Source organism: Haemaphysalis longicornis, unplaced genomic scaffold (assembly GCF_048455015.1).
Source record: "Haemaphysalis longicornis isolate Haplotype H1 unplaced genomic scaffold, Haemaphysalis longicornis Haplotype H1 scaffold_1, whole genome shotgun sequence".
Lineage (NCBI taxonomy): Eukaryota > Metazoa > Arthropoda > Arachnida > Ixodida > Ixodidae > Haemaphysalis > Haemaphysalis longicornis.
Window position 1 is genome coordinate 204,810,242 of NW_027526203.1, and position 25,439 is coordinate 204,835,680.

Consider the following 25,439-nt stretch of genomic DNA (forward strand, 5'->3'; position numbering starts at 1 on the left):
TTCCCCGGAATGGAATTGGAATGGAATGGGGACGCCCATTCCGCAACACTGCTCCCCACACCCAGCCGCTTATTGTGCCTGCACGTACTATATCTATAAATATCCGTGGTGCAGTAACATCAGTGCACGGCGTTGACTTTCCTGAGCCCCATGCTTCTCAACCACTAAAAAAGACATGAACCTAATGTAATGAGGAATAGACTTGACCAGAGACAGCAGCTTTTATAGTCTGAAGCTCCTTTGTCAGGGCTGGCGTGATTCGATCATAACCCACTCTCCGTTCCTTCTTTCAGTTCGGGCTTTTATTATCAATGTCGCTATGCCATGACATCCAAACGACTAAAAAGCACCCTCCGATAATATCTTCCCGCAAACTAAACCTGCGAAAGTGCCTTGTCATCGGTCCCGCGTTTCAAAGACAGGTGCAGGTCGCGCTGACCCCTTTCCAGTCAGCGCGGCCTGCCCCTCTTCTTTACAACTGCAACGCATTTGCCATTATCAAAACCGCTTCGAGCCCACTATCAATCGTCCTTCCCAGTCAGCGCTTCAGGGCTGCTGTTCACATGGTCACGGTGCAAAGAAATCCAGGCGACAAAAAGGCACCCCTCCCCGAGAATTCCTGTCTCGAGATGGCCTTTAACCAAAAGACCGCTGTGATGAGTTGCCTACGACAAGTTCTCCGTTGACGAGTGGGATTGTGACGACCGTTTCGTTCCCACCAAGCAGGAAGTCGTCTTCAGTTGTGTTCCAAGCATACAGTCGTGTGGATGAGAAGGAAAAACCTTTATTGCAATAGAACGGAAATTTCCTTCCTGATATTGCGGTGTCCTTAGTCTAAGGCACCAGACTCTTGCACCGTGGTCCGAGCTCTAATGGTCAGCATAAGCTAGTCGTTCAGATCCCAGCTGATCAGCGCGACATTAAAAATATAATTACCTTTACGTGCATAGGAAATACACCCGAGACGTTTCTTTCCCAAAATATAAGGTTCAGGGCCGGGTATTCCACTTTACTTGCCTTAATATTTCTAACTGATAAATTTAAAGAAGCCATTGATGATGGGTCATCTGGTTGGTGCGCTGTTTATTGACCGGTCTAAAGCTTTCGACTCTCTGAACGATCACATATTGTTTGAAAAACTAAATGCAATTGAAATTACAGGCCCGGCCCTAACCCTAATAAAAAGTTATTTATTCAATAGGAAACAAACTGTATGCATCTCTGTTACTTACTCCGAATTCAAATGAACGAATATAGGTGTACCACCGGGATCTCTTCTTGGTCCTCTTTTATTTTTAATCTTTATCAATGATCTCCCGCAATGCAATAAATTTTCAACTGGTGTACTTTACGCTGACGATGCCTCTATCTTTACAACTAATACGAATTTAGAATCACTAATTGTGAAGCTTAATGCTGATAGTACCAATTTAGCTACATGGTGTCGGGAAAACATGTAAACCATTAACTCGTCCAAATCTCGATTTATTATTTTTAGATCTCAATACAAAATAATCCCGGAAAACTCTTGCAATTGCTAAATGGTACTCAACTTCTTTCCTCGGACTACGGCACATTTTTAGGCGTTGAGATTGATAAGCATCTGAAATTTCGAAAACACATGTCTTTGTTGACTAAAAAGTAGCCTATAGAATACGAATAATAATTAAGGTTCGTCCTGATTTTGGGTCGTAGCCTCTAATTTTATTGTACTATTCATTCATTCACAGTCACATTAGTTATTGCGTATCTTCTTGGGGCAATACCTACCCAACGCAGCTGTCCCCCTTGCAACATATCTAGAATCAGGCCATACGGATCATTACTTATAGTCATTTCCGTTGTAGTTCTTTACCGCTGCTTCGTGGGATAACATTTTGTCAGTTTCTAATTTGGTGAAGTATTCTCTTTGCATCATAGCATTTAAATTCTTCAATGGTAGGCTTCCTATCGAAATTATCACTGCTAACCAGCTTCCAATTCAGAGCTGCACTCGTTTTGCCCTGCATAACAATGTTTTACTTACTAAAGCCCCAACTAATTATGGCAAACAAGCTATGCATTTTTCTGATGCTTGTGAATAGAACTGTTTGCCTCACTTGAAAAAAATGCTTCGAATATTTATTCCTTCAAGGGTAGCTTACGTGCTCATCTTCAGTCAATTTGAGTTCATTTTGTTTGCTTTTATCATGTTTTTTTGTTTTTTTACTATAACTGTGCAATCTCAGTTTTGTAATATCTGTTTTGTGTGTTTCAACATAATACTGTAAGCACTGTTTGTTAAAACATTTACTTGTTGATGCCTGCATTATAGGAGGTCCCCCTGCAGTCTTCGACTTCGGGACCTCCTCTTGCATATACCCATTGTATGTTGTTTTTTGGGATGAATAAAGCACCATCGAATCGAAAAAAAATATAAAGTCCCTGCAGTTGATTGATTTGGTTACGAATAGCATAAGCTCCACTTGTTTACAAGCCAGGGGTAATAAATCTTTTAAAACATGTTTATGGTGGAATTTTATCTGATGCCACCCACACCCCTATGTTAGTGTCAAACATGCTTGTTTGACGCTGACAGTTTCAGTTCATACACGACAACACGGTTTTTTGTGTAGGTTTTTTATTCAATTGCAGTGCTGGTCAATCCAATACCATGCAAGTGGTGATAATATCCCAGAAAAAAAAAGGCCGCGTTTCGGCAACCTTTAAAGAAGACTACCACGTAAATGATCAACACAACAATAGTACTTACAAACATTCAAATAACGTTTCCTGGTCCTCAGTTTTACTTTTGTTTCGTTTTATGTGCCACTTTGTGGCGCTTCAGATAACAATCAACATGGCGCTCAGTGATGGTTGGACACACTTGGGTTTTGATATCAATTAGTAAAGTGCAGTGTCCCATATTTGGAATTGTAGGCGCACGTTTTTTACAGGTTATGGAGAAAAAATAATGCACGCCGAACGTGATTTCGTGAGGCTTTTTTATTCGTAACAAGGCTGGTCGCTTCCTGTTATCAGTAACAAAAATAGGCTTAGGGCTACATCGCCTTCCTAGCAGGGTTAATCTTTAATGAGTAAAACGTAAACAGGAAGTCACTCGAAATCCAACATTTACTTTTGTTAGTACAAGCGTGTCACACCCACAAGCCCCACTCCAACCACAATACACTTCAGCCACAGTTCATCTTCTGCGGTGTCAGGGTTTCCACGGCGCCTTTTCGTAGCCTCGACGTTATCAGTTAAAACTTGTTAGTGAATGCAACTGCCTCGTAAGACTGCCCTCCAGTCGTGAGGCTGCCAGCAGAAAATGTCGTGTTCACCAGCAGGTCACCGTTTGGATTAACGATTATCGGTAAATATTATTCCCGTTCTAGGAACACACAACTACTAACGGTGCCCGCGAGGAGAGAGTGCGTCTGTGATGTTGAACTGAAGGAACGTACCGCGAAGTACCAAACTTTATTCTTATTTTGTGCGCTTTTGCGCGTTAACGTCATCGGTTCCGCCGGTGCACGTCAAGAAAAGAAGAAACACTCCCACTCGCACACGCTATAACAGTGCCACGTAACCAAGCTGGCGGCCGACTCGGACAGTGATTATTAAATCACGCTGCCGGGAAGTTACCTGTGGATGCAGCGCCTTCCGCAATGACAAGATAAAGCCGAGCCTCGAGCCGCGGCCGGTTGGAAACAATGCCGCCCTCAATGAAGGAAAAGAACCCAACGTGACTCTTCTTTCGTGCAAAATTTTCATTTTCATTCGCCCCTCTGCGAATTCGAGGCCTGCATGCTTCCGCCCACGGGCTCACGCTGCTATTGACAGTGAGAGTTCACCTTAATTCCATTTTTACTTGTCTGTCTGCTTCTGTTGCTGAGATTCCACCCATCTAGCTCTGTTTCCTTCAATCTCGCCTACTTCCGCGCGCGGAAGTTGTAGACACAAAGAAGGGCTCTGCCAGCTGTCTCACTGTCTGCGTAAAATGTCGCTGCTATGGCCAACGTTCGCAGCCTAAACCTTCCCTGCTCGAAGCACGTGATCGCGATTGGAGTGTTGACCAGTGCTGCTCAGAGCATTTTTGCGATGAAACGCGACGAAAGGGGGGCACAATTCACCCTGGCAGCCGGTCGCTACTCGCAAGATGGGAAACGGCGACGCATGGGGCGAATGCTCTCGCAACGGGAGTAGGCGGGCGGGCGACAACTTGGGCTTGCGGGGAAATGGAGCGGGTGCTACGGGCGTCTCTCCGGGCTATTCAGAGAGGCGACGGCCGCGACGTCCGCCCCGAGAGAGTGGCCGTCGTGGTGTGCGGGAAGGGGGGTGCGGGGCTGGGGGACTCGGGGGAGCATCGCTAGCACTTGGGCTTGCAAAGGCAGCGCACGATGGTCATGACGTCCTTGTGGCGCGTCACCCAGGCGTCGTCTTCGAAGCAGTGGAAGGGCAGCGTGGTAGTGGTGGTGCGCACGGGAAAGCAGCATCGGCGACCGGGGCAGCTGCCGCAATACTTGGGCGTCTGCGGGGACACCGAAGTGCAGTTGGCGCCGTCCGACAGGGGCGCCGCGCATGACGCCCGAACGGTGGCGCGGCACAGGTGGTTCCTCTGCGGGGCCCGCGGGGTATCGGTGGCGATCAGCGTCGGCGCCCCATGCGAGGAAGCAGGACAGAGAAAGAAAAATAACAAGCGTACGGAATGAGTTAGACCAATAACGGCGCACATGACAAGACGCTTGTACACGTAACTAACAAAATTAAGTTAGAACATCTGTACAAGTGCACGCTACAACAATGTTGTTGTAGCGTACACGGGCTGTTATACAACAGTTCGTTGCTTTCACGGTGTTGATTTCAAGTGCTTTCACCTAACGGTAAAAAAAGGGAGAAAGACTTGTTCGAGTTCGATTTTACATCTCGTTAAGGTTTAGAAATAAATTACTCTCAATTGTGAAGTATGTAAGCCCGCAAGCGGGGTAAAGAACACTTCTGTAAAGCATGATGTCGGGCTCGTTGGTGTAACATGCTTTTGAAGGCGCGTTGCGCTTGTGATCACAGAGACGGACACACGAAAAAAAAAAAAAACGCACACTTTGAAGAGAAGACGGCGCGCCGTCTTCTCGTGAAAGTGTGGATTTTTTTCCTTTTCCTGTGTCCGTCTCTGTGATCACAACAAGCACAAATTACGTTCAAAAGAACAATTTTTCGTATTGTGCATCTGCCTTCTTGCGCTCCGTCAAGATGTTCTCTGCTTTGTTTTCTCTGTCAACGCAAAGATGTACAAAAACGTGATGACCAATGACTTACGCAAGCGAGAAGTGGAACAAGCTAACATTTGCCTAATGTGATTTCCCGGTTACAATATTACAAATATACTAAAGAAACTTAATTGGTTTTGATATTTTTAGCATTACATACCCAGCCCGAACCGTCACGACAAACAGAAACTGCGCAGCAATACATCCATCTGTGGCGGTAATGCCAGCACGAAGAGATACGCCGCTCAGCACATTCGCAACAACCTATTTGAACCTTGCCAATACATTGTGGAGACTCCTTTCGCTGCGCGGTGTGACGTGCTGACTTATGCAGCACGTGCGTTGGCTTAACAAGGACCCGTATCCCGTCGGTTGATCTTTTAGAAAACCGCTGCACTGAACGTTGATGGATTCGGGCCACAGTAGGGGCTGAGTTATTAAATTTTTATTTGTGGTCATAAAAGGTTAAATAATTACAGCCGACCGGTCACCGGCTCATTTAACATTAAACATGATTAGAAAAGGCCAGACGTGACGTAACCCATATGAGTAAATTTATAGTTGTATTTAGTTATTCCTTTCAGTGATTAAGCAGTAAAATTTTCTCCTCAGTGCCTGTATTTCGTTACTTCTGGGCATGACCGCGTAGAACACAGGTTACACAACCTCGTTTTTCCCAAACACGCAACTCTTACAACACCGATTTCAACGCCACTGACGCCAGCGATCGATATTCCAACCCAGAGGGTCGGCACAGTGCGGGAAAAAAAAAGCAAAAAAAGCAAAGAAAAACGCTGTTCCCGACTTCTTTCAGTTATCAACTATTCTACTCCGGCACCAACGAAAACTCCTACGGGCAATGACGGGGGCGCCCCCCTCACACTCACGTTAGCAAATCTTATTTGCTCATACGGGGGTCCCCACGTCGTTTTGTACGCGGGTAAAGTGTGAGGTTCAGTTTTGCATCTTGAAGCGGGATGCTCTCAAAGTTCTTTTTGTCCTCTCCGCCCCCCCCCCCCGTTCCCCTCCCTCCCTCCACTCCCAAATCTCGCAAAGCCTAATCTGCCTGTTTCATTGGCAAAGCAGCCAGAAAGTACTCGGTTGTCTCGTAGTTACAGTAGCTTGTAGCTCTCGAGCGATAGCAAAAGGTAACGTACCTAGATGTCCTGAAAACAATACCACTTCTTGGGTCAACGCTGTAAGGACATAGAGCGTTTTATTTACCCCGCTTCCAGGTCCTCCGCCACTTTATGGGGTATTGGTGGTAATTCAATTGCATCTTATGCTTGAGGGTGACAGCAAATGCCCCTCCGACAAATTCTACCATACTCAAGCTACACTGGCCGAGGCTGCGCAGTTTCGCGTGGACCTTGAAGGGCCGTGCGGCGCAAGCGCGAGGAGCATTGGATTGGATTGAATTGAATTGAATTGGATTGGATTAAATTAGATTGTATTGGATTAGATTGGACATCCAAACCAATTGGAACCCGCCGCGGTGGCTCAGTGGCTAAGGCGTTGCGCTGCTGAGCACGAGGTCGCGGGTTCGATTCCCGGCCGCGGCGGCCGCTTTTCTGATGGAGGCGAAAAGCAAAAACGCCCGTGTGTACGAGATTCCGGCGCACGATAAAGATCCCCAGGTGGTCAAAATTAATCCGGAGCCCTCCACTACGGCGCGCCTCATCGCCTGCGTTGCGTCGGCGCGTTAAACCCTACAATCAATCAATCAAACCAATTGGAGTATGGGTGTGTAGAGAATTGGGTCTGCACATTCTCCGGTTTGCGCATTCCAGAGGAGTGACGTCATAGCCGCGGCAGACGCACTGGCGCTGGCGCGTGCCCAGCTGTGCGCCTCCGTTGCGCCGTAGCCAAGTCTGACCCTGCGCCGTAGCCGCTTGATAGCCGTTTCGCGTGGCTCTTGGAGAGCCGTGCTGCGCATGCGCGAGGAGCAGTGGCTGGACTGGACTACACCGGACTGGACTGGACTGGACTCGATTGGATTGGAATGGATTGGACTGGAATGGACTGGATTAGATTGGATTGGAAATCTTTTTAGCAGCAGTAAGCATGAAAATCAGCTAATGCTAGACAACCAGGAAACGTAATAATAACCAGCTGAGCCTTAGCTCACGTTACGTTTATCCTGACATAGCCGAGCTATGCCACTGCTAATTTTTTGCTTTGAAAATGGGAAACTGAGTTCTGTCTTAATTTCGCCTATCTCAGGGCACGGCCATACAAAATTACACAGCCTTTCAACCTCACAAAACTAGGAATCATTTTACCTGCTAACGAATTAACAAACCCTGTGTTTGGCGCTATTATGGTTTAAAAAAGTGATCATTCTGGCAATACTTGCGGCAAACACAACCAATTGCGCGCTACCCCTGAAAAATTAAAATAACCTGCATTACTTGAACTTAACCTCACTGTCCAACCGTGGAAGCACCGAGGGATGATGCGCCCTGCTTGGTGCGAAAATGGAGCAGTAGCATCATTGCGGCGACGTGAGCTTCGTTGGGAACACTCGCCTCGGCTTGAGCCCGCGCCACAAAGCCCACGCGAGAGCCCTCAGAGTGCGAACACCTTACGGTCTCAGAGAAGGCCCTCAGACTTAGATAACACTCCACAGCATGATCCAACCCGGCCGGGACTACTTGAACGCTGCATCCTTATTCAAGACTACGGCGTGGCCCTCTCCAGTACTCAGGGTCGCTCAAAGCGACTTCGTGAGGTTTTCCGTTGGTTCATTTGACGTAAGCGATTGCCGACGCATGCTCGTGCTCTTCTGATGAAAGTGGATGCAAATGGGTGATGTTTACACACATTTCCACGAAGATGAGTAAAAAGGCGCACAAAAGTTGCAGAAATAACTGATACGCCTTCCGGAAATGAGGTTGGACGTTAACGCTAAGAAAAGTGGCGCTTTTTTATGATCAAATTTAGCGTCCCCGTTACACGTCTATCCAGTAACGTTGGCAACAACGCCAGCGACAGGAAAATGTTGCACTGGGCCCCTGTTCTCGACGTTGCCTTTGTGCCGTCATCTTTAACACAACGTCCGAACGAGTTTCGTTATTTAAATTTTGTCGGCTTGCGCTAGCGCTACACCTTTGGTACGAGGGGTGCCGTTGTGCAGTTGTACGGAGTCATAGAGACAAACCCGGCCCCTTCAATCTGCATGTTAACCTTTAACCCAAACCTCAACACAATGGAATTTTTGTTCTTCGCTTACATTAGAAAACAGGCACGTCCGTGGCCAGGACCGATTCAGCGTCCCCGAGATGAACACCACAGCTCCTTAGCCACTGAGCCACCGCAGGGGATACTGACCTATTGGTGTCTTTCGCTGACGAAGCCATTGTTGGCAAATGAGGCAGTTTGAAACTGCTTCAAGGGACCCTGCAACACTTTCTATAAACGCCCTCACACTTTTCTTCGCGGCTGGAAGCACTGCGAAAGCTATAGTTATCGCCCGCACGGATCAGCACCGCGTGGTTTGCTCGTCGCCCAAATACGCCTTCTGTTTCTGTTTTCTTTTTGGGGCTGTATTTCTAAAGTTGCTGTCGAAAACCGTTCATTGTTGCTTCTGAAGGAAAACCTGCCAACAGCAGCTACATGGCCTTAATGACGTAATTCGAGCGGTCGGAGAACGTCAAGACCGGGAAAGTGAGAAAAATCTTTTGAGTGAGTTTCAAGTTATCTGATTGGCATAGGGCAGTAATTTTTGGCTAAGGTACTTTGCGACCGTCTAATCTAAGCACTGAGTGTTCTGGGTGATTACGTTCTGCAAGCATTCAAAATTTCAAAAAAGTTGAAAAAAGTGTTGCAGGGTCCCTTTGAAACGAACTAACGCACTGCAGGTTTTATGGTAACACTCTAAGGCAATCCTTTGTTTCAGCTTCGCCACAATGCACTCGAGTGACAAATCTATGCAACCAATAAAGAATAGTCGGCCAACGAGAAAGAAGAGCATACAAATTGCCTCAAAATGGGCCATATGCACTGCAACATTGCGCAATGCAGACCGTTATGCTTACATTGCGCGATGACAAAACGCAGTCCGAACTTTTAAGACAAATCGCAGGTTGGACATCGTCATTCGCGAAACTTTCATTGTTCCCAGCATGTATTGGTCAATTAAATACATCTAGGTCACGCGGAACGAAGGTATTTCCTTTGAGTGCACCTTCACGGAAACCGAGAAAAGTGGGCCCGCTCAGAATGCGCGAGCATACAGAAATTGGCAGACACAATGATGATATCATAAGCTACCCCGTTTATTACGCACATGTGGGAAGCATACCCTCATGTCCACCCCTATCCCAGTACCGAATAATATACATTCCATCCGCTATAGCCACTTTTATCTTGTGTGGAATATATAAATGCCCGAAATACGGGGCAATGTGTGAGTCAGGCTCCAGGAATTCATTTTCCGCAAGGTCAGCTTGCGACTGTTCGTAGCGCAGAAGCGCGCGGGATCCTGGTCGGAATCTGCGGTGGCGGGACGCGCAGCTCTCTAAGAACCACTACAAAGCTTCTGTTTGGCAAACTCAGGAACAGCGAACTGCACTCGAAAACTTCCTTCAGTCCCCAAGAGTACACCAGAGTTAATATAAACAAAAAACTCTCCTGGCACTCGCGTGTTTGCGTAATAAATTGCATCCTTTGCAAAAATGTTTACATTCTGCGGTGATCTAGTTTTTTTGGCCGGCATTTTTCACTTTCTTATCCCGTTTTTTACGTCTCGAAACATGGTTCACGTGCTCGCAGCGGCCACGCAGTTAGGTAATCGAGGCAGCAATGCGTTTTCCTCGTCAGCCGTGAGCGTCGTGCCCCCCGAAATGGCACGCACGCGGCTCTAACCGCAGAACCGGAGATCTCGGGGTACTAAAGGATGCGTGCACGGTAGCCGCTACAGTCTTCCCTGATACGAAGCCTCCTTTCCTCCCGATCCCGAATCGAGCCATTCCTCCATCCCCTATCTTTCTCTTTTGTTTTGACTTATCCTCAACCGGACACTGCCGTAGCGAGCGGTACATTAATCGGGATATTGCCGGAAAATCGACGCCTCGGTACTCAGCCATCATTATCCCATCCGGTGTCGTTCGGTGGAAGCGTGAAACGAGCTCTCGGACGCGCACCTAATGTGTACGTGGAAGAAATGGCTGTTCCAGGTGGCGGGCCACGCTCAGAGCGTAGTTTGCAGGCGCGCTCCGGTTGCTAGTTCTCATCTATGCTGTTTGGGAGGATGATACACGAGGTCGACCGCATAAATTAAGCCATATTCCCCCGCTATTTCCACCTCCCTGCCATGTTCACCGCGGAATCTTTTTCTATCTTTTGTTATTACTGAAAGCAACGGGAATTCAAATGCAAGCCTGCTGTTCCAGCTGAAACCGTTAAAGAAACAAAGCACGTCACGCAAATAAGTTAGCCCATATCCACACCAGGAAGTAAGATTTTAAAAATATGAACAAATCTTAAAAATTCTGAACCAAAACGTGCTTCAGATCCACAACTACTGGCACCGAACTGCTCAGCGGATTCCGTTGAATGTTGGGAAGTTTAAATACCTCCATAAGATCCCCTCCCTTCATCTTAGCAAGAGCGCGAAAAAGACGTGGACGAATGCATCAGACAAGACGAATGCTCCTCTTGTCTGTTTAATTTGTCCCCGTCTTTTTCGCGCTCTTGCTAGGATAACACCATGCCAACTAGCCCAGCTCACCACTCTCTTAAAATGTACCCCCCTAGCGTTAGTTGTCGGAAGGGCGCCACAAATGGCCTGTCTCTATCGAGCCTGGAAGGAGTGCGAAAAATACAGCTATCGACCGTACACAACGACACTGTATTAATTGTTCCCCGCCAGCCAACAGCAGCGACATTGCTCGTCCGACGTACCGTAATCCTTCAAAGAATACCCGAACATGGAAAAACAGTCTAGAGAGAGAAAACTATTCTGAACAAGTTTCAAAGTCACCTGAGGCACGCAGAGCAGTGATATTTCGCTGGGATATTTCGTGGCTTTATGAATACTTTAAAAACTTGATAAGTTTCTCGCTTTCTAGCGCATTCATTATACAATTGCTGAAACTTGTTTTCAGCTTTTTAGAGAGAAATAAGAACTAATTCTACGTCCACCAGAGAAGCTGATGGCTGATTGATGGCCAAAGATACTGAAACATGGTTGCGTGTACGTTCTTCTCCAATTGAGCTAAGCTCCTACCTAAAAGACAGGTGGCATATTTATTTGTGACATTTCTTAATTGAATGTTCATGCGTGAAAAAGTATGAATTGAATCTTCTACTCTTACAGTAGCAAGTTCATAATAGGGCATCTCAGGCACTACGGACCCCCATAAAACACCTACAGATACTTCGAAATTTCTGAAACCAAATGTTCCTGTTTTAGTGATGGCACATAAACACGCGAGTTGTCATGTTAATTCGAAGGTCGACAAGAAACAAAAGGAAACTGGAAGGGTACAAAGGGCGAAAAAGATGCTCAACACATTGCCAATGGATCTTCGCTAAGAAAAGCGGTTTCTCATTACGCCACTTCCCTGATATCCTTTCGAGGAAAGTCATGGCTGGAATCAGGAACGCTTTGCGGCTAAGCAAGCAGTCATGTGCGCACAGTACTTAATAAAGCATCAACGGCGATGTTTGCTGGCGAAGCAGAAGTTGAAAGATTTGGGGACTGAAAGGCGTGTATACCTATCAAAAACGAGGTACTGAGAATTCAAAATTTATATAAATGATGGGAGATACCGAGACCATGGGTGTGTGCATGCGTGCGTGTTGGGTACATGTGTGGTTAGGTGTGCACGTAAGTGTTTTCGTAAGTGCGTGCGTATATGTGGTTGGGTGCGTGTGTGCGCCGAGCGTGTGCTTATTCCTGCACAATGGGATGACTTTAGGCTGCGCTAAACCTTAATCCTTGCAGAGCTCACGGAACTGTGACTATAGCTATATTGTTGAGCGGAAATCATGCATTTAACCTAACAAAAATGTGGTCTTGGATCTCTTCCAGCGACGCTGCGTGCTCTGACCACAACCCGCCACCAAGTGTCGCATCGCATGTCATGGCTGCGCATATGTTCCCAGTGCAATCAGTTCAGATCACGTTCTATTGTTGTCTGGGGAATCACGTTCAATCACGTTCTATTGACTGCGTTTGATAAAAAAGGTAGAGAGCTATCTACGCATACCAACTGCGCTTACTCAATGCCACCTTAAGGCTGATATGCATGCACACTTTATTGTGAAGTTTGCCGCAGTGGCAGAGGAGAGAAGTTTGCCGGCTTGACGTCTACAAATGGGTATCATTTCTTATTAAGTTCTTCAACTATCGCTGTGCTGCAATAGTACGCAACCCTGAGAGTGTGGAAGAGTCGAACTGCAGAGAAACCTCCATCGCAGTTACGTCAGACGCAGCTGACGAGCTCAGAAGAGCACCGAAGTGAGTTGAGAACATTTATAATCACCTCAACAGATCAAAGTCTGCAGTGCGTATGCCGCATACTGGATTTTTTTGTCTATTAACACTTTCGTGACTTCGGAAAAGTCGGCTGTTTTTGGGTGTTTAACGAAATACATTTTTCTTACCACAGACAATGATTGAGGCTGAAGTGTAAGATACTAAATGATAGATAAAAAATAGGGCTTTCTAAAGTAATAATTTTAAACAACAGATTTATAACCAATTTTATAAACAAAATTAACAAATCCACAAGAAGTAACAAAAAGAAAAACAAAATGATGAAAACATCAATGCCACTTTGCACAGGGTACACACAAACACATTTTGAAATACACAATTTCAACATGAGGGCATTTTATTGTGACGCCACAAAAATGAGCTCTGTAAGTGCAAAAGTAATTTACACACATACAATCATATAAATACTGGTGCCTGCCGGGTATTTTGGGTAGTCCAAGACATGTTTTATGATTGATGCTAAAGTGTAGGTTATAATAAGATAGAGGAAGAATGGTGCTTTCCAACAGTAATAATTTCAAGCAACAGATACACTAGAAATTTTATCAAAAAATTGTGAAAACGAAAAATTAACAAAAAGAAAAAAATTGATAATAACCTCATTGCTACTTTGCACACGGTAGACATAAATACAATTTGACATATACACCTTGAACATAAAACCCTATTGTTTGGAGAGATTAATAACTACACGAAAAAAAAGAATGACGCCATTCTTTTCCTGCCTTAGCATTATATCCTCTTTTCATGCCTTTACTGCGAGGCTAGGCCTTCGAACATGAATACAATTTTGATGTTTTACACGCCGAAGCTACACATGGGCCGCAGGGAGCGCCGTAGTGGAGTCCGGATTACTTTTGCCCACCTAAGGATCTTTAACTGGCGCCGAAACCTCGACACACAGGCGTTTTCGTTTTTTGGCTCCATCCGAAAAGCGCCCGCTGCGGCCGGGATCGAAGCAGCGCCGTTATGGTCAGCAGCACCGCGCCTTAGCCACTGAGCCACCACGGCGGGAACCAGAGAACATGGGGCATACCTTCAAGAAAATGGGGGCTCAGCCGGTACTTCCTGCAGCGGATAAGGACTTTACCGAAGCCGTGTGCCTTATTTTTGTGTACAGGACAGGCCCGCCAGCAGCCACTCACCCTGGTCCTGTGGCGTGAGCCGAGGCCGCCGCCAGAGCCCGACGTCCCGACGGCGTCCAGCGCGTTGCAGGGCCGCACGTTGCAGATGCGCGTCTCGTTTCGGCTGCGGCACTGGCCGAGGCGGAAGTCGGTGACCAGGCGCCGGGACACGCCCACGCCGCACGACGACGAGCAGGGGCTCCAGTCGCCCGCGTGCCGCTCGCAGGAGGCCCGGGCCAGCGCCAGCGCTGCGAAGCACGGGAACGCGGCTCATTACTCAGAGGCCGTGCACTTCGCGCTCATCCGCTGCACTCCCCGTTGCCGTCACCTCCAATGCATGTTGGGGCACATAATGTAAGGGTGAGTGAGCGAGCAATGTGAACATGGTTGAAAAAATAGGATTCTAATTCACATTATGTTCGTTCAAATAATCCCGACGGCGCTTGCTTCCGAAATGAGACGGATTGGGATTTGCTCTCCGTTTTTATTGCTACGGAGAAAGCAAGGTACGAACTTCATTTGTTCTAAAGGCTACGGTGCATGGCCTTACAACGCTTTTTTATGTTCGTTTTATACCCACCAAAAAAACAAGATTTACGACGGAGATGAGCATTTTGAAATGACCGTTACGAGCGAATTTCGTATGTGGAACATTTTGAGCGAAAACATCACGCCATGGCGGGGGTTTTAGGTCAGTGTACCACAAGTACACATGCGGAACGCGGTGTGTGCGTCCGTGCGTGTGTGTGTGTAGGATGCGTGTATGTTTTTACGTGTGAATGCAGTAAAGCAAAATAAAATATTTGATAACATGAAGGTTGGAAATAAAAAAAAACTACGAAATCAAGCAGGCCACCGGTACAGTCACTGTAATGAGCGATCGTTGCTAATCAACAATCTTCCAAGGATTTCAGACATTTTTTTCAAAATATAATTAAATTGATTGCAGCAATGTCTACCCGTCATCACACATATCAAATGCGCTACGCAAACTGAAAACACAGGCCTCATCACCGATCGGTTGTCTTTATTTGCATCATAAAATGACGAGGAGAGGCGTAAAAAATTGACTGACAATTACGATGCTCCATAACGCTACATTTGTGCGCAGCGCAAACTGAAGTCTTCTCAGTGACGGCGCGTGTACCTGCTGCGTCTCAGAAGTGATCGCCTCGTCAGTGTATGCACAAGGGCGCGCGCTATATGCGTTCTCTCGTGGCACGTCGTCGCCTCGGCATACCGCCCTCCCCCTTTCTCGTCTATCTTCGGTGTCTTCTTCGTTCGTTCGATTACGAGGCTTGCGGCGACGCCAAACCACAAGAGCGGTCGCTTAGAGCTGCGCTCAAAAATTATCGCTTTAAAATGGAAAGGGGGGGGGGGGGTATGAAATGGGAATGTGAAATGAAACAGGATCTATTGAGTTGTGTGCCCTCTGCGAAGTGGCGAGCCTACCACCAGCAGGCGGAAGCACTTGTAAACCCAGCCTGTCTTGCCCTTTCGGCCTTCGTTTACCTTCCTGTAAAGCGTGGTCTGCCAGGTTTGCTCCAAGTATGCAAGAAAGCTGCCTTTACGAATCTCCTCGGATCTGATTATTGTTGGGTTTTAGGGACGAAGCCCCGTAGGGGTTGAGGCTGGCGGCGTCTCCTGTCGTCGTCGCAAGCGTCGTCTCATAGTCACGGTACTAAAACACTAGGAAACTCGTTTACGCCTCGCGCTATAATGTAACGCGTATAAGAAAACATCGAGACAGTAGTTTACACCTTGCGCTGTAGCGCTTTGTAACGCGTACTAAAAAAACACCGGGACACTCGTTTACGCGTCGCGCTAGAGAGCTTCGTGCTTCAAAGACAAGAGACTTTTACAGCAAAGCTGTATACCTGTACCCCCCAATGGTTTCTTCTACGTTTGCAAAAACTCCAAAGTGCCAAGAATACATTTATATACTGCATGCTTCGCCCATGACCAGGTTCCCCGTTAGTGGACATGGCCAGGGATTTTTTTACATGCGCGCTGCATGTAGCTACCCTTCGGAAGTGGTCGATGTACGCCCCTCTACGCGTCGCGTCAACACGAAAAACGTTTTTTCCTCCAGTTTCTCGCGAATGTTCTGTCGTTCTCAATGTAATTTATGAATCCCGGAAAAAATCACACTGAAATTGGCCGCAAAGATGACGGTATTATTACGGGCCGACTTTCTTTTGCTCGTCATGATTAGTTAGTTCACAGGGAAGTTGTAAACGTACCAGAATGCCCGTCTTCTGTCAAAACATGGCCATCTGCGGATAGGGTATCGCTACAGAAAACAGGTGTAACTCTTGTTTTACCTAAGCTATCCTGAAACAAATATATAACAATTATCCCTGGCGCGTACCTCTCTATGCTATGCCGCTTCATGTGCATTTCCATATGACGTAGTTCCCAGTGAAGTTGTAAAAAATGCGCAATTCCAGTGTATTGTCGATACATGACGAGAACATGAGGAAAATGGGTACCCCGTCTTTGTTCAATACAACTCTAGTAATTCCAAGTTTCATTCAGCTAGTAAGCTAGGAAACATGCTCAGTCGTCAATTACAAAAGACACGTGTTTCGTTTCGTGCATACAGGCGTCGATTGAGGTAAAACGCACCACAGCTTCGCCGCTCGTCCTTCTTCACAGAGTGTAAGGGCTGATGAATTGTTTTTCTTGTTGGCTTAAAGGTAGCTGTTAAGCTACACGATGTGTTTGTGCCTTTCCTTGTGGAAAGCGACGACTGGCACGCGACCACCATCTGCTGCTCAACTTTTCTGAAGTAGAGCTTGAAACGGCATTTACAAAGTAAGTCTAAAGCAACTTTTAGGTGGCATAATTTCTTAACCAGGAACTACAGGTGAAAAGTAATGACGCTTTTTCCTTAGCTACAGCTGAACCACGAGCTCTGTAATAAAGAGTGAGTTGCCGCTGCGTAGAATTCTGTAACCCGAATAAAAGTAAGTTATGCCCCCCTTTTGCAGTTCCAACGCAACTAATCCTGAATACCAGGTTTACTGAAATAAGAATAGCAGCATAGTCTAGACAAGTTTGATTTTTAACAAATGCAGGAGGACAGCTGCTTCCAGTCGTCTTGAGCTGACCAATCCAGCCGGGCATCGTCTACGAATTCCCAGGAAATCACTTCGGCCCCCTAATGTATGACAAAGCTTGCGTCAAATTATTCTTTTTGTGTTCACTCTACACGTAACAACTTTTTTGAGAAAATGATAACGCTGCCTAGGGCATTAAATGCAACCAGAGGCTGCAGTTTAACCACGCGCATAAAAAGTTGATAGTACTGAAGGAGCTATAAGTGGGGATTGCGCAGCGCGCTGCGATAAATGGCAGCTTACAGATGCCATCATGCGGAATCGAACCTCACTCCTGCTCACCTCCTGCGGGGCTCGAAAGGAGAAAGGCTCAGTGGCGATGCAATATAATCCTTGTCTTGCAAGCAGCGGGGTAACATCTCGAATCTTTTTGGACATTCACTTGATCTCATCACTTTTTGGCGGCAAAGTTTTACGCACGCAAGCACAAACATCAAAATATTGAATATGGGCTGCACCGAAACAACTTCCGAGTTAAAACGTACAAGGGATAAAAATTCTCCCTCCAAAAGCGGCTTGTTATATCTTGTGCCTTTTTTTGGCGTCCATGCGTGTGCCCACATGGGTTCGTATGGGCTAAGGCTTGTTTGGTACTTGTCTCAATACAGCATCGTCTCTATACCGAATTCAATACACCACCGACTGATCAATTATTCCTTTTCTGTTCAGTTTACTTCAAAAATATCGTGCATGTGTTTGAGTGTTTTTGCTCACAAGGAGAGCCGTCGCGGGCATACTAGCCAAACGATGAGGAGCTCTATGTAAATATATTAAGTCGCCTATATTAGTGATCGTGAAAGAGAGAGAGAGAGATGTGTGAGAAACGCACGTTGCTTGAGCATGTCGTGGTCGCAGAGCCACTCTCGGCAGCAGTTTCCTCGGAGGCGAACTAGGCGTGCGTTGCGGCACTCAGCGGAAGGTCGCACTCCCTCGTGAGGACAGAGGGAGACGCATCCGTAGGTGCCGTTCTGGCACGAGCACTGTGTGCGGCAGTCCAGCTTGAAGGTGGCGCCGTCCTTGTACTGGCCCAGGCCTTCCACCTGACACGACTGGCCCTGCACAACTGAAGCGAGAAAAAGACAGAGTGAGGGCACTGGGCCACAGCGACATTCCCCAGAAGTTCTTACAGACGAGTGCACTGGCATGCGCTAGATCCTAAACTGAGCCACATAGTTCACCGGCTGCCTTGACAATGCAATAGAATGTCTATATGAGCGCTTCTTTGTCCCAGACTGCGGAGATTGTGTAGGGTACACCTACTGTACTTTATAATGCCAGACGTTCGAGTCCCGTTCGTAGCAGCTGAAGATTTGACCACAGCAAAAAATTCAGTCCAATCCACCATGTGAATGTGGTTGGAAAGCAAAGCTGTGAACGGCACCCACAACGAGTACCCATGCGGCTCACTTAAATTTTTTCACGTCGCTCTAAAACTATTGAAACAAGAGAGAAGTGAAATACACTTAACCACACTCGTTGTTACTTCGAAGAGATATTCTTGGTAAGGATTAAATCAATGCATGATGTATGAACGGTGATGCATTGAGATCTATTAATGCAGCACATGACTGGAAACTCTTTTTTTATAAAATAAAAGGAAGCTCAAACCCAGAGTTAAACGATCTCACTTCTCCGTTTCTGCTGCCGCGGACGGAGGAACGAGATCGGAGGCACAGATGGCGGCGGCGGCGGCAAAGGAGGAGGAGGAGCAGCAGGAGGAGTAGCAGGAGGAGGAGGAGGAAATACTTCTATTCACATTTCTGAACGGCACAGAGTGCGGTCCAGGGGAGTGGTTCCTTCTTCACCGGAGCCCGTTTGCAGTGCGCGGCGCCTGTCCACCAGCTGAAGCTGGGTAGGCGGAAAGGGGCGGGGCAGCAGCATCTCCCATTGCTTTTGTTCGGTAGTTGACGGAAAGAGAGGAGGGTTCTCAGAGCTAAAGTCGTACCCCCCGGTTATGTGGCGGAGTGTTCCTACTGCTGAGCAAAATTTACATTCAGTGTCGTAGCGATTCGGGTGCATCGAGTGAAGATACGTCGGGTGTGTGGAGGAGCGGGATTGTATGAGCCGTAGGGTAGTTTGTTGTTCTCTGAAAAGGTCAGGGTAAGGCGAAGGTAGGTTCTGTCTCTGAAGGCGATGATGCAGTGTTATGTGCCTGAACGAGGCAAGCGGGTGACTGTCCTCGTGCAGCTCCATAGCACGGGGGCAAAAACGGCAGGCTTGTTGGTGGACGTATTCGGTACCCTCCATTGAAGCGTGGGCGGGAGTCCAGATGAGATGAATGGAACCGTTTGGAGAGTGTGTTTCTAGCACACGCACTGCAGGTCGGGACACCCCACCCGACTGGTAATTTCGGTTGGCTTGTTATGAATCCGTGACTACCTTCCGAACCCCTGGTTGAGTGAGAGCCAAGGAGATGGCTGCCGCTTCTGCTGCCGTCAAGTCTTGGGTCTTGATTGAGGCCCACGCAAAGAGGTTGGGTCTGGAGATACCCACAATGATGGCGTACTGCTGCTTTCGATGTTGGGAGACGTCTGTATAGACGACTTCATGATCCCCACCGAGGATGGGGTCGAGTGCTTGAGCCGCTCTTTGTCGGCGACCCCCGTCGTATGAGGGGTTCATAATCTAAGCCACGGTGTAAGATATACTTTACACCGTGATCTAAGCAAAGGGAGAATTTTTAGTTCTTTTCACCAAGAGTCAAGGAGCACATCGAGTGGAGTTACATTCTGCGCTAGCCATCAAGGAGTATTGCATGTGTTCCTTGATGTGTCGTTTGGTGTGAGGGCGGACGACAAGGAGCTGTGATTTTTTACGTGAACACTGGAGGCCACAGGCTTTAGGGCATTTGCGTACTAGAAGTGAGATGCTATGGGTTGGTGCGAGCATCCTTTAATTTTTGTAATTTCTAGCGCACCCGCAAGGCGCGCGCAGGGCCGTTTGATGTGCCGTGGGCGGAGCGCACAGCGGTGCGAGGAGTTGCGTGACGGTATCACGTGGCATTCAGCGAGCATGCAGGGGCTAAACGCGTATAGATTCGCTCGGTGAGTACACCACCTGGCTTCCCCGTCTCCGCGTGGGCTCGTAGCTAAATCGGTAAGACAACGGGCTCTCGCTTTGGTACTCTATTAGTTCCAGGTTCGATTCGTGGCGGCGCCAGTGAATTCTTTTAAAGCAAAGCTTTCTACCTCTACCCCCCAAGGGTTCTTTCGCGACCGTTGGTGTCATCAGAAAACTCCCGCGAACAAATAAAAGAAGTTACTGGAACCGCCAGGAATCGAACCTGGGACAAATAGACTGACGGAGTGAGATCCCGTTGTCTAACAAGTTGAGCTGCGAGCCCACGCTGGGACGGGAAAGGCAGGCGGTGCACTCACCAAGCACATCTGCGGGTTTACCCCCTGCGTTATCGCTGAATGCCACTTGATAGCGCCACGCCACCTCTCGCGCCGCTGTGTGGTCCGTCCACGGCACGTGTAGCGGCGGCCGTGTGCGTGCCTTGCGCATGCGCTTGGAGTGACAAAAATTTAAGGAAGCTCACACCGACGCATGGCATCTCACTTCCAGTACGCCAATGTGCTAAAGCCTGTGGCCTCCAGGGTTCACGTAAAAAATCACAGCTCCTTGTCGTTCGCCCTCACGCCAAACGGCACATCAAGGAACACATTCAAATACTTCTTGATCGCAAGGCCATCCTTCTAAGCCCCAGCATTAAGATCCTGGGCCTACATCTCCAGGCCAACACCAAGAGTGACGTATCCTTGCAGTGCCTTATACACAGCATCAATAAATCATACACATGATCAGGCGAGCTGCCACCAAGAAACGAGGCCTCAAGTAACCCTTCGATACCTTTCGATTAGTTCAAGCTTATGTCCTCTCGAGAATCACTTACGTCAACCCCCGCCTTCTCGGCAAGGAGAACATAAAGATGCTTTATATAATGATTAGAAAGGCGGTTGAGCAAGCCATTGGTCTTCCCATGAGTGCGTCCACGGGGAGGGTGGTTAGGATGGGGCTCCACAACACGGTGGAAGAGCTGACACTCTCCATCTTTCTAACCAGAAGCTCCGATTGAGCAGAACTGCAGTGGGTCGCTGCATCCTTCACCAGATTGGCTGGGCAGCACGGAATGTCACTTTTGTAATCTACCCCCGGAATCTTGGCGACAAGAACTAAAGATGCTCCCTTTACGTAAAAATCTGGACCTTCACACCACCAGGGTCGCTGACAAATACGGGCTCAAGCGCTCAACACCACCCTCGGCGGAGATCATGCAGTTATCCACACAGACGCCTCCCAACCTCGAGGGGTGTAGTACGCCCTCATCGTGGTTACCGCCAGAAGAAACCTCCTATGTGTGCCTCACTCAATGCCTACGACATGACAGCTGAAGAAGAGGCAGCCATCGCGTTGGCTCTCCCTCAACCAGGGGTTTGGTAGGTAGTCTCCGATTCACAACAAACCTACCGGAATTACCTGTCGGCGTGGGGTTCTCGAGCTGCACTGAGTGTGCTAAAAAACACTCACCAACCGGTTACATTCAGCTCATCTGGACGCCCGCTCACGCTTGCATGGAGGGGAACGAAAACGCCCACCAACAAGCCTGAGTTTTACCCGCTACAGTACAGTCACCCGCTTGTCACGTGCAAGGACATAACCCAGCGTTATCGCTTTCAGGGACAGACGCTACCCTCGCCCCACCTTGACATTTCCACGGAAGGACAAACAATCCGGCTCCTTCCTATACCCGACGCGTCTTCACTTAATGCAGCCGAATCGGTACGACGCTCAATGTAAATTTTGCTCAGAACTAGAAACACTCCGCCACATAATTGGGGTTAGCAAATTTAGCCCTGAGCACCCTCCTTTCTTCCCATCAACTATCCAACAACAGCAATGGGAGATGCTGCTGTTCAGCCCTTGTGTGCCTTCAGCTGCTGGACAGATCACAGGTGGCGCGTACTGCAAATGGGCTCCAGTGAAGAAAAAACCACTCTCCTTGGCCGCCCTCTGGGCCGTTAAGAAATCTGCATAAAAGTATTTCCGCCTGCTCCACCCCAACTTCATCCTCCTCTAGTGCCTCCGCCCGCTACTCCTGCTTATCCTCCTCCATCCTCCTCCTCCTGATCCTCCTCCACCATCTCTGCTGCCGATCTCGTCGTTTCCGTCCGCGGTGGCAGAGACGGACACGTGAGATCGTCTGACACCGGGCTTGAACTTCCTTTAATTTTATACAAAACAGTTTGCACTCATGTGCTTCACCAATACAACTCCACCAGCCGCCGTTCATGGACCTGAACAAAGAATATCTCTTTCAAGTATAAAGGATGCAGTTAAGGGAATTTGACTTGTCTCTGGTTTCACTATTTGTTGAGGCACGTGAGTGAATTTAAGTGACGTCGTATGCGTAATCGTTTTGGGTGCAGTTTGCAGCTTTGCTTTCCAACCACGTTTACAGGGTGGACTGGTGTGTTTTTATTTGTTCGGGAAATTTTCTGTTGACACCAACGGTCGCGAAAGAACCCTTGGTGGGTAGAGGTAAAAAGCTTTCCTTTAAAAAAACGACACAGACCTAGCCTGCGCCAACCACAGAAGACGATCCGGAAGCGCATCAGCGAGCGCGGTAGGAGTAGGAACGAACTTTTATCAATTATGAGGTGAGTGGTAGGGCGGTGAGGCAATGAGGCTTGTTAAATGAAAATAAAGTAAATTGCCTTGGCCGGTACCACATACGTATCCCCGGCTTAATGGACAGTGCGGTCCGCCTCTTTAGTACAGGGGGCCACGAGCCTGCCTTGCTTCAAATGGTCTTGCGGAATGGGCATACCCATTCCATTCCAATTCCATTCCGAGGAATCAAAACTTGTCGTGATTCCATTCCTTTCAGTTACCCGGAATTACAGAATTTAGCCCATTCCCATTCCTGGGGTGGACGGGCAGGTCAATTCCATTCTTTTAATTCCTCAACTTAAAAACTGCCTCAGGCGCTCTATCGAGCTATCGAGGAACGCCACATGAATCTGACGTTATCATACGCGTTGAAGACTGCAAAAGTATTCAAAATGTGCCACTTGTAATCGATATGGGAGATGGTAGCAGCTTGTTTGCATATCTCGTGCAGAACAACTACCCTGCTAATGCAAACATTTACCATCCATTCCTAACAAAAGTATGGGAAAGTGCGAAAGCTAAAAGTTTGTCCAAATTTCGCTGAAAGTGCATCCAAACTACCGCCAAACATTCAAACTCCCAAATCGCAAGCGACCAACGAACCCATGCGACGATTTCTCGCGCACAAGTAACGCGTCTACGAACGATCTAAATGTACACGGTTACGTGGTTTATGAGATAAAGATATACTATTGCACTGTTCTTTTCTTCAGGGTCGACGCGTGTGAAGTCTTATTTAGAACTGTTCTTTTTTTGCTATTTTCAAGTAACCTTTTTGACACAATGGAAGCCCCGTTTCAGAGAGAGAGAGAGAGATAGGAAGACTTTTTTGCGGCCCCCGGTTCCACGCACGCACCGTGCGTCCAGAGATGTCAGTCGTCAGAGCTTTTGGGTATAGCGACCGGTATATGTGGAAATGTAATAATTTTTTTGACAGAATGCCACTGGTCCCACTAAGAAAGTTTTCGTTCTAAAAGGGGGCAGTGTCACACTACCAATTTTTACATAATAAGTAGCTGGGTCCTGCTACTCCTTTTGGTGTTTGCATGTTAGCTTGTTTTAACGGTTTGTTCCTGCGCGACGCGAGGTGAAGCAGCTATTACGTTGATGTCCGTTTCGTTGCACAGTCTGTCGGGTTCTGTCGTGCTATCTGCTTTGCGTACCGTGATACGAGCGTAATTAGCACGCTGTGGATAACTCACACGAATGTAGCGCGGAGCTTTCTCACATGTACACGCATTCTAAATGCTTAGTTGAATGATTTCAAGTGAATTTACAGCATTGAGCACTAATGCTACTGTACCAACGCGAGACACTGGAAGGCAGCGCCACGGAACACGGTTAACTGTTTTGCATTCACCGTAGGAAAGTCACCACCGCTTCCACGTTGACCTCCATTTCGCTTGTTTATTGCCCTGTCACCACCTCAGCCCAATTCGTTCAATACAGGGAATTATTTATGACTTCCTAATTTAAAGTGACAGAACCATAGCGTGACGAGAGCCCTGGCAAAATGAAGAAGTATGATCAGGCAGTTTGTTTTGGTGAACGCGCCTACAATATGCACGAGGACCTGAACAAAATTTTGAAATGAGGCCTCCCTACCTGAATAGTGGCGATGCTGCAACTTTCACGTCGACGACTAAGGCTTCAGTAATCAGGTACGTTTGCGCTCCTGGCGCAAAGGCCCCATGCACAGAAACACAGCAACCAAATCACGAACGAGTTTGGAACAACTGGAGGGGAAGGCCGCCCTTTCGGATCGAAGCAAAGCACGGTGTCATACTGCAGAGAGCTCTCAAATCACTCGCAAACAAGGGCGCTGCTGGAGCCGGAACTGTTAGAAACAAACGCCTTTTGGCAGCTAAGTCTTCTGCATTGTCGTATTTAATATCTCATGCAATTGTATATCACAGCTTCCCACTACTGTACCCACGTGTGGAGGTAGAAATCTCAGTAACACATCCGAAGCTCGCTTCTTATGCCTATGGCGGGTGCCGGGCACGCAAATCCCAATCCCACAATTATATTTTTACTGTCTCGGTTTTGATTTGCTGGAGCCCCGGGCCCCGCTACAACAGACGGACATGTGGGTCCACAGGTTGGCGCCGCATTCCCGGGAGATGCCTACCAGGTCGGCTTATAAGCTACAACGCTATTCATTCTGCGCCGGGCGCGGAGGATGGGAGGAGAACCCCAAGCAGACTCGTTGTTTCATGTTTCCTGCGCGAATGCTTTATATTGCTAGTTCCAAGGTTTCGCAGCATCAGCTTGCTGTGAGAAACACCGCGGCTTCGGATGCGCGCCGTTCGTATTCCCAACCCCCTGCTTCTCGATGATATTCCCCGCTTGCTGGCCTGGACACATGGCGCCTGCAACTGACACGTCGGTCTGCCATCGGCGCCACGGACACTCTATGACTCAAAAATCCTGCCACAGCGCGAAGAGCCCACCTAACATCGTCACCGGCCCGGCGGCCAAACGCGCTTGCGCTGTTCGAAGTTCAGTTGCACCAGCGCTGCCGCAGGCTTCGCGGATTAGGTTATTTGAGATTCCAGGTATACGTTCTCGTTTTTATTGCCGGTGCCCCGTTTGAGATATACCGACGCAGTCTTGGCCACATACTACTTAAATAGCCGGACGGCGCCAGGGACGTTGACTTCGTCGTCTAAAAATCACTATTCCATTCCCATTCCATTCCGGGAAAAAAAGCGCTTAATTCCATTTCCATTCCATTCTTCCAGCCATTGTCCTCATTCCATTCCCA

The 25,439-nt window shown here is 47.8% G+C and overlaps 1 protein-coding gene across 1 annotated transcript in view; it reads right to left on the bottom strand.

Annotated features, from left to right (window-relative positions):
- Positions 1 to 2,727: 2,727 nt before the first annotated feature.
- The window catches only part of LOC144168042 (CCN family member 4-like), a 100,186-nt gene continuing 77,474 nt past the window's right edge, over positions 2,728 to 25,439 (bottom strand). Inside the window, exons 3-5 of the mRNA XM_077697131.1 lie at positions 17,829 to 18,062; positions 13,899 to 14,125; positions 2,728 to 4,600 (exon numbers count right to left, since the gene is read on the bottom strand). Of these exons, the coding sequence (XP_077553257.1) occupies positions 4,352 to 4,600; positions 13,899 to 14,125; positions 17,829 to 18,062 (710 nt within the window). The 3' untranslated portion in view covers positions 2,728 to 4,351. The remainder of the gene's footprint in view (positions 4,601 to 13,898; positions 14,126 to 17,828; positions 18,063 to 25,439) is intronic.